At 48.3% G+C, this 12149-nt stretch overlaps 2 protein-coding genes, 1 long non-coding RNA gene and 1 pseudogene across 3 annotated transcripts; 1 reads left to right on the top strand and 3 right to left on the bottom strand.

Moving 5' to 3' along the window:
- Positions 1-551: 551 nt before the first annotated feature.
- On the bottom strand, positions 552-6888 carry LOC144715471 (protein SLOW GREEN 1, chloroplastic-like). Its single transcript, XM_078590396.1, has 2 exons — positions 5812-6888; positions 552-1508 (listed from the first exon to the last, which is right to left on the bottom strand). The coding sequence occupies exons 1-2, from the start codon at positions 6882-6884 to the stop codon at positions 1451-1453; spliced, it is 1131 nt and encodes a 376-aa protein (XP_078446522.1). The 5' UTR covers positions 6885-6888; the 3' UTR covers positions 552-1450.
- On the bottom strand, positions 6887-8041 carry LOC144715472 (uncharacterized; annotated as a pseudogene).
- A 2134-nt stretch (positions 8042-10175) lies between these two features.
- Positions 10176-11791, bottom strand: LOC144715830 (uncharacterized). The gene is made up of 3 exons (XM_078590831.1): positions 11377-11791; positions 10941-11046; positions 10176-10662 (listed from the first exon to the last, which is right to left on the bottom strand). Exons 1-3 carry the CDS (start codon positions 11497-11499, stop codon positions 10520-10522), a joined length of 372 nt encoding a protein of 123 aa, XP_078446957.1. The 5' UTR covers positions 11500-11791; the 3' UTR covers positions 10176-10519.
- LOC144715831 (uncharacterized) lies at positions 10405-11203 on the top strand. Its single transcript, XR_013584745.1, has 2 exons — positions 10405-10539; positions 10896-11203. It is a non-coding gene; the product is annotated as an uncharacterized LOC144715831 (long non-coding RNA).
- Positions 11792-12149: the final 358 nt, after the last annotated feature.

The raw sequence follows: 12149 nt of genomic DNA on the forward strand, positions 1-12149 counted from the left end.
ATTACAAGATAATGGAAATGAACAACATAAAAAATAAAAAAAGGAAGGGAAGAGGGAGGGGGTCCAAATGGCTAAGGACCCCTCCCTACCCACGACAAGACACACGAGCACGGACAAAACGACGGATGTGTCACGCTGCGACGTAGGAGACTGGACAATTCTGAAAAAGAAAACACGAAACTTAAGTGATGCAGGACATCGTCGATGACATCGTCCGGACGGTACCGAGACGATGCTCCAATACCGAGACGTCCGTCTGGTATGGATCTACGAAGATGTGACTACGTGATGCGAAGACTCCTAGGTGGATGTATGTGCAGGCCCCGACTCATGGAGTTCGCCAAGCTCTGGGCTCCGGGGTGGGCGACCGATGACGGTAACAATAACTTCCTAACCCTCATCGGAATGACGACAATGTATATGGCGGCGAGCAGACTGAATCCATGGGTGCTCTCACGCAACGGACGGGCCCGGCCTGTACCTAGGGAAAACGCTCGGTATGTTCTCTCGTGTTCGTTGATGCTCTCACCTATTCTATCCCGAGCGCGGTGGAGTGCAATCGAAAGATATAAGACAAAAGATAAATTAACTCGGCGAGCCAAGGGAGCGAGGTACCTCCTTCATTACGTTGTCCCGTAGCCAAAACATTCGTCGGTGCAGTAGTTGATGCGGGCATGTTTGGCAGATTAGTGCCGGGGACTAGCATGACATTGCTTGACTGGCGGCAAAGATGCAGCGCAGGAGACGTGACACTGAGGAGAGAAGACGAGGCCAGGAGCGGGGCCCACGACTCTGCACCGCGGGCAGTAGCGGCGGCGTCGATCGGCGACAACGACGTCGGGGGGCGACGGTGACAGAAGCAGCGGCGTTGGGCGGCAGCCGCCGACAGGCAATGGCGGCTGCAGCGGCAGCTGACGGTCGATGGCGGCTGCGGCGGTAGGCAGTGACGGTGGCGTCAGGCAGCAGCGGCGACTGGTGGCGTCGGGCAGCGATGGCGGGCACGCGGTGGCGGCGGCGCCATGTGGCAGCGCCAGGCGGGGTCGGTGGCGTCGGTGACGGCGACGATGTCAGCGTCAGGGGGCGACGACGTCGGCGTCGGGCGGCGACGGCAAGCACTGTCCCCTCTCCCTTCTCCTCTCTTCCTCTTCTCCCTCATCTTTTCTCTTCTTCTCCCTCTTCTTCTTCCCGCTCGGAAGTCTTTCCAAAAATTCAACTTAGACTTGAGTTTTAAGACTTGAATACAACTTGGACCTTATATAGGGATGGTAATGGGCCTCTTAAAAAGGGTCCAACAAGGGGTCCATAAATATGGGCCCCCCCTTAAAAACCAAAAACAAATGCTAAATTTAAAAACAAAGGTTCCAAAAGGGCCGTGCGAGTGGATATGGCTCGAAACTTGCAAGTGATGAAGTACCTTCTAATAACGGAGTTTCTAACTCCGTTCATCCTACTAGTACAGTTCAAGGAGAGTCAAGGTCTTCGAATGATCAGGCCACATACCCCTATACCTGTTAGAGGAAATAGTGAATAGGATTAAACGTAAGTTCAAACTTAGATTGCTAGGATCAAATCTAGATAGGATTAAATATAGCCGTTAGGATTAAACATAGATAGGAGAAATCCAACGGATGAGATTCGTTTTATTATAGCCGTTGTATTCTGTTACAACAGCTATGATTAAATCATATATTCGTACTATACAACGGCTACTATTCTACTTATAAATACAAACCCATTATTAACAGAACTTTTATGGATTAAGCAAGGATCTACTTCCAACTACTCTTGTGTCAACTCTCTCAGCTCTCTCCGTCTCTTCTACCCCCGTTCTTGACGCGGCTACGCGAGATGCACGATTTTCTTCACCTTCACCTTCCTCTTGGCGTGCCGATCTGGTGGAGCTCGAAATAGCAGCTCTCGTTGGCGATGGCATGGGCTTCGGCGTCGTCCTTGATGGAGTGGTATCTCTTGCTTTATCAGGATGAAGAGCGAATGAGAGAGAAATGAGAGGGAGAGAGAAAGAGAAGAGAGAGAGAGAGAGAAGAGTAGGAAAGGGCACTGTCCGGTCTTCGTCTGGTTTTACCGAAAACCTAAACCTAGACCTGAAGTTTGGTCTGGTCTCGGCCTCGGTCCGGGCTCAGTCCGGTCCAGTCTTCGGTCGATCCTGTGGACTAGTCAATATTAAGTTGACTTGTCATCTCACTTTTTTTGGTCTAATGTCGCCTCTAGTGCCGAAGCAGTGTTGGGTAATGAGAGAGAGAAGGAGAGAATGAGAGGGCAAGAGAGAAAGAGGGAGGAAGGAGGAGAGGGAGAGCAGGAGAGAGTTTGAGAGAGAAGGGGGAGAGGGAGAGGGAGCGAGAGAGAAGGGGGAGAGGGAGAGGGAGCGAGAGAGAGAGAGGGAGAGAGAATGAGAGGGAGAGAGGGAGAGCGGGAGAGAGGGTGAGAGAGTGAGAGAGTAAGGGAGAGAGGAGGAGAGGGACAGCGGGAGAGAGGGAGAGAACGAGATAGATAGAGGGATAGAGGGAAGAAAAAAGAGAGGGAGAGAGTAAGAACAGGAGAGACGGCAAGAGGGAGGGAGGGAGGGAGAGTGAGACCAAATGAGAGGGAGAGTGAGATCAGGAAAGAGGAAGAGAGAGCAAGGAATAGAAGGGGAGAGAGAGAGAAACAAGAAAGAGAAGGGGGGAGAGAACGAGCGCAGAGAGGGAGAGAGAGAGTGAGAGAATGAGATGGAGAGAAGGATTGAGGGAAATAAAATGAGAGGGAGAGAGGGCGAGAGGGAGGGAGGGAGAGCAAATGAGAGGGAGAGAAAGAGAGGGAGAGAGAGAAAAAAACGAATGGGAGAGAGAGAGGGAGACATCCAGAGAGAAAGAGGTAGAGAGAGAGAGTGCGAGAGGGAAAGAGGAAGAGAGTGAGAAAGGCTGAGAGGGAGAGAGCGGAGCAGAAGAGAAGGTGAGAGAGAAAGGGTGATAGAACCAAGGGGAGAGAGGGGGAGAAGGAGAGGGAGCAGGCGTGAGAGAAAGGAACGGTCTTCAGTCTGGTTCGATGTGCAAACCAGACCCAGACTGGAAGGTTACGTCAGCCCTAAAATGGCTGACCGACAGTCCAGTTCAGTACGTTCTGACTGAACTTCACTCTGACCATGTCCTTCCCTAGAGAAGAGCATGAGAGAGAGAGGGAGAGAGAAGAGTACTAGAGAAAGAGGGAGAAAGAAGAGCACAAGAGAGAAAGAGGGAGAGAGAGAGAGAGAAGAGCACGACAGAAGGTGAGAGAAGAATGAGAGAGAGTGCTATAGTGGGAAAGAGAGAGAGAGAGAGAGAGAAGAGCAGGAGAAATAAATAGGGACAAAGCGGAACCAGAGAGAGAGAAGAGCATCATAATGAAAGAGAAGAGCATCATAATGAAAGAGAAGAGCGATAGAAAGAGGAACAAGAGAGAGAGAATAGCGCCAGAGAGAAGAGCAATAGAGAGAGGAACAAGAGAGAGAGAAGAGCGTCAGAGAGAAAGATAACAACGGTAGAAAGAGGAACACGAGAGAGAAGAGCACTGGAGAGAAAGAGGGATATAGAGGAACGAGAGAGAGAAAAGCGCGCCAGAGAGAACGAGGGAGAGAGGAATGATTGAGAGAAAAGAGTGCCAGAGAGAAAGAGAAAAACAAGAGGAACGAGAGAGAAGAGAGAGAGAGAGAGAGAGAGAGAGAGAGAGAGAGAGAGAGAGAGAGAGAGAGAGAGAGAGAAAGAGAGAGAGAGAGAGGAACAACAGAGAGAAGAGTGCAAGAGAGGAAGAGGGAGAGAGAGGAACAACAGAGAGAAGAGTGCAAGAGAGGAAGAGGGAGAGAGAGGAAAGAGAGAGAGAAGAGTACGAGAGAGGAAGAGGGAGAGAGAGAATGGTGAGAGGGATAATGAGGGAGAGAGAACAGAGAGAGAGAGAGAGAGAGAGAGAGAGAGAGAGAGAGAGAGAGAGAGAGAGAGAGAGAGAGAGAGAGAGAGAGAGAGACAATAGCACAACAGAGAAAGAGGGAGAGAGAGGAACAATAGAGAGAAAGAAGAGTGCGCGAGAGGAAGAGGGAGAGAGAGGAATGAGAGAGAGAGAGAGACAAGTAGGAGAGAGAGCGAGAGGGAGAGAAAGGAAGGAGAGAGAGAAAAGAGCATCAGAGAGAAAGAGGGAGATATGAATGAGAGAGAGAGAGGAACAAGAGAGAGAGAAGAGTGCGAGAGATGAACGAGAGAGGGAGGAACAAGAGAGAGAGAGAAGAGAGCAAGAGAGAACGAGAGAGAGAGAGCAATGGGAGAGAGAGAGAAGAGCGCAAGAGAGAACGAGGAAGAAAGAAGAACGAGAGAGAGAGACGAGTGCAGGAGAGAAAAGAGGGAGAGAGATGACCAGAGAGAGAAAAGCCCGGGAGGGAAAGAGGGAGAGAGAGAGAAGAGTGCAAGAGAGAAAGAGAAGAGCAACAGCGAGAGAAAGAGAGAGAAGAGCGATAGAATGAGAAGGATAGAGAGGAGCAATAGAGAGAGAAAGAGGGACAGAGAGAAGAGCAATAGAAAATGAGAAGGAGAGAGATGAGTGGGGGAGAGAGAAGCTCAATGGAGAGAGATGAGAGAGAAAAATGATCAAGGGAGAGAGCAAATAAACTTTTTAAAAAATAATCAGTCACTACCACACATTAAAGGCCTCTGTGCAATGTCCGACGTAGTTATTCTCTGGTGTGCAATTTGCAGTTCAAAAATTCGAACTGCACAACACATTGCAGTAAATTTGTACCAGTCGCACGAAAGGACCTTCCATATTATACAGTTCCTATTTGTTCTGCCCACTTTTTCCCTATTTAGAAAAGAGCTGAAGTTTCGTTTTACAAGAGAGAATGCAACTTGAATTATATTCTACATGTTTTCCACTGTCCCAGATAAGATGCATTCATCGAGAACTAATCTCATTAAATTGTATTTTAATGTGTCTCACCACTTATTCATGGATGGAACAGCTAGACGGTGAGAAATTTTCATTTGATCATTGATAATCCAACCTGAGTGTAACTTTGTCGTGGACGGTTTGGGCCAGCCCAAAGATTCTAAGGGTGAAAATTACTTCAGATAAGGCCTTCTAGCTGCATCGTAACGAGATCATTTTCATGGGGAGTATAGCTTCGGCCGATGACGTCATTTTCATGGCCTCGTCGTGGGCCACTTAAGAAACACTGGAATGTGAGGGGGGGGCCTTCCAGTCATATGGGTAACACATATCTATATTTATGTACACTTCACTTTTTTCATTCCAAAAAATAATCCCGAATTAAAAGGATTAAGTGGAAATTGAGCTATCGAATTATCAAATCCAATACGCTCTGCACCATTTCCCAGCAGTAGAAAGAAGAAAGAAGCCAGCTAGAAATAGAAAAACTTGAAATTTATTTGAGAGGGCTATTCTAAACAAACATTTCTAAGAGCCGGAAGCAACTCAGACTACCTTTGGAGATAAGTAGGAACTGAACCTGTACTAGACCCATCGAAGATCTTCATAGATTTCATGCTCTCGTCAAAATACGGAACGTAGGCATAGCCCATGGCGCCTTTCGTTCATACTAGTAACATGAATTTATATTTATGTACACTTCACTTTTTTATTCAAAAAATAATCCCGAATTAAAAGGATTAAGTGGAAATTAAGCTATCGAATTATCAAATCCAATACGTTCTGAACCACTTTCCCACCAGTAGGAAGAAAAAAGAAGCCCGCTAGAAATAGAAAAACTTGAAATTTATTTGAGAGGGCTATTCTAAACAAATATTTCTAAGAGCCGGAAGCAACTCAGACTACCTTTGGAGATAAGAAGGAGCTGAACCTGTATTGGACCCATCGAAGATGTTCATAGATTTCATACTCTCGTCAAAGTACTGAGCGTAGGGATGGCCCTTGGGCACCAGCCGGCGGTACTTCTGGAACTGTTTATCAGCTTCATCCTTCTTCTTAAGCAAAGTGTAGATTATACCTTGGCAGAGATAGGGTCGAAAATCTCTTGGTTCTTCCTTCACAAGCTCCTGATAGAGCTTCAGAGCTTCATCATACATCCCCTCCATGACCCTGACCTGAGCCATGAGCAGCTTGAAATCCCTCAATTCCTCCTTCTTCTTCTCCTTCTTGCAAATTTCCATGGCAGATTGAATTCTAGAGAGAATGCTCGATAGATCACCCTCTAGCTCGGGCCCTGAAGCAGCCATGACCAGCCCGTGGTAAGCCTCCACGAAGAGCGGATCTTTGTCAAGAATTTCCTCGAACATTTGCCGGGCAGTCTCCGTATCCCCGCCGAAGCTCTGCATATGGGCCTTGAGAAGAACCAGATCCTTCTCCGCCGGCTCTAGAGCGATCAGCCGGTCGACAATCCCCACCGCCTCGCCCAATTTCTGCGCCTTGATCTTCAAATTCATCAGCGCGCGAAGGGATTTCACGTCCTCGGGGTGCAGATCGAGGTGCTCTTCGAGAATCCGCTCCTTGACATCGTCCCTTAGGGTTTCAGAATCCTCGGAAGGGGAAGAATCGAGGGTTTCGGATTCAGCGGCGAGGGCTAGAGCGGGAAGCGGACTGCGCAAACCGAAGAGGAAGGTGGCGCCGACGGCGAGGAGGACGTAGACGGGTTTCAGGAAGGAGAGGATTGCTTCGCCGGGAGCTTTGATCGTGGATTCTTGCTTGGAAGATCGAAGAGGAAAGCTGGTTCTCTGCGGAATGGGGATTCCTGCCATGGATTGAAGCTGCAAGAGAGAGGGGGGAGAAGAAGAAGAGCAGAAGACGGGCCTGGAGAAGAAGATGGAGACGACGGGCGGGCGAAAGCGGCGAAGGGGAGAGTTTCCCACGCGAGGAACCATAGCCTGGCGGCCATGGAGACTGGTCTCCATCTTCATCTTCTTCTTCTTCCTCTTCGCCCTAAAACCCTATCGGGTTGGGGGAAAACGGGCCGTGGGCCGAAATTAGCAGACCCGCTTCTGTTTAGGCTCACAAGGATGACGATGACGCGGTGTTGACTTTTCAAGAAGGATCGGAAGCCGTCATCGATTATCGTCGCTGGGTCATGAAAGTAGATGTGGACGGGACGGGGCGGGATGATGATCGTGCCGTCCGACGGCCGGAGCCAATTCAGGGACGCGGACGGGACGGTTTTTGTCCCAGGACGAAAAAATCGTCCCGTCAGTGTTCCGACTATACATCCAGGACGCGGACGGGACGATTTTTTCGTCCCGAGATGAAAAATCGTCCTGTCCACGGTCTCTGGACGACTTATGGGACGAAAATTCGTCTGGTGGCCACCGGACGGGACGGTTTTCGTCCTGTGAGACGAAAAAATCGTCCGTCCGGAGACCCCCGGACGAGGGACGGACGAATCTGGGCATAGCCTTGTTCCCCGCGTAGCCTTGTTCCCCACGTACACATACGTGAGGCTGCACTTTCTGCAGTAGTATCGGTCATGATGGTGCGCCATGAAAGTACCGGCACCGCACTCGGGATTAGGGCACTCTTTGCGTAGCTTCACGATCTTCCCGCTGTTGTCGACCTTGTGGAACTGAAGAACGGCGAGCTTGACCTTCTTCTTCTTGTGCTTGATCTTCTTCAGCTTGGTGTAGGTCTTCTTCTTCCTCTTCTTCGCACCACCGCGGAGGCGGAGCACGAGGTGAAGAGTGGATTCCTTCTGGATGTTGTAGTCGGCTAGGGTTCGTCCGTCTTCGAGCTGCTTACCGGCGAAGATGAGACGTTGCTGGTCGGGGGGAATTCCTTGTCTTGAATCTTCGCCTTGACATTTTTTATCGTGTCGGAGGATTCAACCTCGAGCGTGATCGTCTTCCCCGTTAGAGTCTTCACGAAGATCTGCATCGCAACAATCCTCCCCAGCGGCCGCTGCTCCCCGAGAAATATGAAATTTATTATATTATATTAAAAATATATAATGTATTTTTCGTCCGAGACGAAAAAATTCATCCCAGGAGGACTGGACGGTACAAAACGTCGTCCTGAGATAATTGGACGGGACGATTTTTTGTCGGTGGACGAAAAACTGTTCCATCCTTCGTCCCTGAGATTGTGTCGGACGTAGGTCAGGACGAAAACCATCCCGTCCCGTCCTTCATCCCCGTCCGGGACGATCCGGATGTATAGTCCCGACTTTGCCAGTCTCGTCTCTTCCAGAGAAAACCCGTCCCCACCCTCGTCCGGTATGAAACAAATCATGTTTAAATATTTTAATATACTTTCTAAGTTTTTTAGAGAAATATGGAGGAGAGAGAAAGCATAGGGACATAAGTACAATTACTTTTGGGGGGCATCAGTTTGCACGCGAAAAAAAGCAGGGACTTTCATGCAAAATGTCAAGGAATTGATTAAGTGATGCCACATGGCAAGATCTCAACAGTCAGAAGCGAATCTGATGGATTTTTGTCCATCCATGATGCGCCCATTCCTATGGCCATTCCTTCAATACTTCTGGCTCTTGGGAGTCTCTTTGTAGGATACTTGGCCAAAGTGTGACCCGTTAGCCCATAAGTCAGTACTGTGACGAAGCGGCTGTTGCTCACCCGATACGATCGTACGAGGTCTTACCGTCCATCGGCCAAGACCTCTAAGGCGGGACGGTTTTTTCGTCTGATGGTAGGAAACTGAACCGTTCGTTTCGGTATGAATTTCCATCCCGTTTTTCGTCCCATCTCGCAGACGGGATGATTTTTTTCATCCTGAAATGAAAAAACCGTGCTCTCTGCATCCCTGCACTATATGAGCACGTCAACGGTCACCGTGATGACGGTTAATGCTATGATGATGACGGAAGTTGGAGATAGTTTTTTCGACGATGACGATTAGTAGTATGAAGATGACCAACGATTTGGACAGATTCCTTGACGTGGACGATGGATGACGTACATGAGTTCCTTGAAGACAAATATAGTGCATGATCGTCCTCGAGGGGGGGTGGAGGGGGAAAAGATGGATCGGGACAGATTGTCTCGTCCTACGTCCCAATTTTTTTATGGTTCGTCCGAAATGTCTTCTCCAGACTTCGTCCCGTCCCATCCCATATTTTTGTCCACCTTGCGTTTCGTCCGAAAACCGTCCAGTCCAAGACATTCTCATCCCGTCCAAAATACTGGACGAAGCAGTGTGTATGTTGATTGTGCGTCAGCATTAGGCCTCTCGGAATTTGACACGTGGCACTGCACATGCTTTGGTCTGCTAGAGCTCTCAAGCTCTTAGTTGAATCCAACGGGACTCAAAAACCGTCCCGTCTGCCATCCAAGGCCTCGAACGGGACGGTTATTTCATTCACACGAAACATTGTTCCATCTAGAGAATGGTAGACTATTTATGTGTCACGTCATTCAAACGACTCTTGGACGGGACAATTTTTTCATCCACAGATGAAGTAACCATCCCGTATGCGTTCATGCACTAAAATGAAGGCAATGACGATGGCCAATGTGATGACGATAATTCTCTATGGTATGATCGAGGCATGCCTCATCTATGTTATCTTCTTCAAAAGAGGTCGATTGTCCTGATTAATAGCTCTAGATTCTTAACATAGTGGATTTTGCTATGACGACGGGGGCCGACTTGGACGGCTTCCTTGACAATTATTGCCGAGTCAAGTGGCAGGTGGCGCCCAGTGTAAAGTGGTGGAAGATGTTTGCTATGGCGAGATAGAGAGAAATAGGGACTGGCAATTCATGTGACATTCGGGACTCTAGAGACTCAATGTGTTTCGTTGGTTGACAGGACGTGCCAATTCCCTAGTTTTGAAGATGGGGACCTCCAACATCAATCATAGTTGACGTCACCGCATGCGTCAGTTGATTTCATTTTTCTGTCATCTTCAATGGGGGTCAGTGATGTGAACAATTGAAAATGCTTTACCTAAATGTATAAACTAAGATCAGCTATTACTTAATGTGGGTCAATGCAATTGATGTTGGCCAAATAACTTACATGTGGAGACTACTGATTTTTTTATTTTTATATGAGCGCAAATTATTGCAGTGTGCCTGGAATTGTTTAAACTGTGTATCTAATAGCATAATTCGGCTTTGAATTATTATTTGACCAAGAACTGGCCCCACAGCTTAATTTGAGCCATCACTCATACCTTATAAACCGGGATCTTCTGTCTAACGTTGCATAATTTCTTAACTTATAACAAACATAGGTGATGATAAATATATGCTGCATCGGAGACTAAAATAATAATTAGTGGGTGGAGATCCTTCACAATGTAGAAGAGTAAGATGTTTACAGGAATCTGATGATGTGGAAGGGCGTGGGGGAGGGGGGAAGATATTTCCCAGGGGAGAGAGGAAGTGGCCCACATGGGCCCAATTTGGAAGTGGGCCGGGTGACCTGAGGAAAAGGATCACACGTTTCCGAAAATGGCAGACTCCCCCAATCATGCGACCGACAAAGACTCTGTCATCCCTTCCACGTCGCTAGGACAGGGCAGTCTACAGGCGGCGCCGCCAAGCTCCGGCAACGACGGTGGTGGTGGAGAGAATTCCTACTCATGCGGCAACGACGGTGAGAGCTCCTTTAGAAGCTTACGCAGGACTTGTATGGCTTCCTTCTCGAGCGCCCGGTCTCTCATTTCCTTAGCATACGAGGCGAAGAATTCCTGGTTCTCCTTCTCCAGCTCTTTCCAGACTGCATTCATTAAGAGAAAGCGGTTTTGTTTGTGTCAAAGAACAACATCCTGCTTAAAGATGAAAAGTAGCGCCCTTGCTATCAGCCATAGCTTTTAGCAATGAGCCTCAATCTGACGTAGTGTCAGTGCCATAAATAGGCCATAAATAGATGAAATGTAGTGACTGTCATATCATTATAGTTTTTAACAACATCCATTGCTATGAATGACGCTACTTTTCATCATTAAGCAGGATGTTGCCGCTCATAATGGAGATGATCAGAGATGTAAGTCGAACCGGTGGATGTGATGACGGGCTTGATGTTAGCGTGCTTCCAGAGCGCCTCCACGCACTCCTCCTGGCTCATGTGAAAGACCAGGCACTGCTCGATCAGGTGTTGCACCTGAAGATGAAGCAGAAGAAAAGAGAGAGGCTGTCAACAAGAGAATAGTATCGTTTTTTTTTCTTTCTTTCTTCTAGCTGTTGCCATGCTGGGAAGGAGAGACGAAGAGAGACCTTGGAAAATCGATGAGATATAAGATAGTACGTTGGTTTTTCTATCTTGCTCCTACTATGCTGGAGAGAAGTCAAGAGAGAATAAAAAGGGAGAGGATGAAAGACAAGGGAGGTGGATTTTTCCCACCAGAAGAGAAGATCGGCGAAGATAAAAGATGGAGGGTGAGAAGAGAGGAAAGAAGGGTTTTTTTTCTCGCTTCTTTCTTCTTTCTCGTACCATGCGGACGTATGAAGCAGAAGATGAAGAAGAAGAAGAGGAAGCATCTCCCATGGCGTCTCCTCCTCTTCCGGGCCTTGCGGGGAGGGAAGCGAGGGTGCAAAAGGAAGAGTCAGCGAGCATGTAAAGCTATAAAAGCTGCTTGGTTGGCCGATTCCGATTGGCTGAGAGGAGATGAGGAAGATCCGGCCCCGCCCGGCCCGCCCGGCCCGGCGAAGGCCTTCACCCTTGCCCGGCCCGCGCCGCCGGTCGTTATCCAAAGCCAACGGGTGGACGGTAGGAGTTGAAAGAAGGCCCTCTGAGAGAAGAGAGAAAAAAGAACTGTGCTTGCTTGTGAGATATTTTTGCTCAGTGAAGGATAAGATGAGATGGAGACGTGCCTTGTCAACGGGAGAAGACGCTGTTTTGAACCCATTTAAGACATACCCATCATTGGGGAGGTGGCCAGCTGCGTGAATATTTATAGTCTCTGAAAGTGGCAAAATGAGTGAAAGTTTAGCCGGAGGGGAAGAATCTGGGAAATCCATGTGAAGGAAGGAAGAAAAGCTGTGAAGTCGGCAGGTGGCGTGAAGAGTCTTATCTATGAACGACTGATCCCTGATCGCTTGACCACTGGCTGCGCAGAGCCTCGCTTCTCAGGCACCATACAATTTCTGTGGTAACTCGTGAGGGAAGGGGATAACATTAGGTTGGGCTCAATGGAAGCTAAGAGACTTGAATATTCACCTGGGTGAGTCTAGAGTCATGGGGTCATTTAAAACCAGATGAATTAA

Source organism: Wolffia australiana, chromosome 19, assembly GCF_029677425.1.
Source record: "Wolffia australiana isolate 7733 chromosome 19, ASM2967742v1".
Lineage (NCBI taxonomy): Eukaryota > Viridiplantae > Streptophyta > Magnoliopsida > Alismatales > Araceae > Wolffia > Wolffia australiana.

Coding starts and splice junctions, on each gene's coding strand:
- LOC144715471 (XM_078590396.1), bottom strand. CDS start 6,884: ATGGAGACCAGTCTCCATGGCCGCCAGGCTATGGTTCCTCGCGTGGGA. Junction 1,509..5,811: donor GCTCCTTCTTATCTCCAAAG/GTAGTCTGAGTT, acceptor TTCCTCTAACAG/GTATAGGGGTATGTGGCCTG.
- LOC144715830 (XM_078590831.1), bottom strand. CDS start 11,499: ATGCTCGCTGACTCTTCCTTTTGCACCCTCGCTTCCCTCCCCGCAAGG. Junction 11,047..11,376: donor CTGCTTCATACGTCCGCATG/GTACGAGAAAGA, acceptor CTTCATCTTCAG/GTGCAACACCTGATCGAGCA. Junction 10,663..10,940: donor GCCCGTCATCACATCCACCG/GTTCGACTTACA, acceptor TAATGAATGCAG/TCTGGAAAGAGCTGGAGAAG.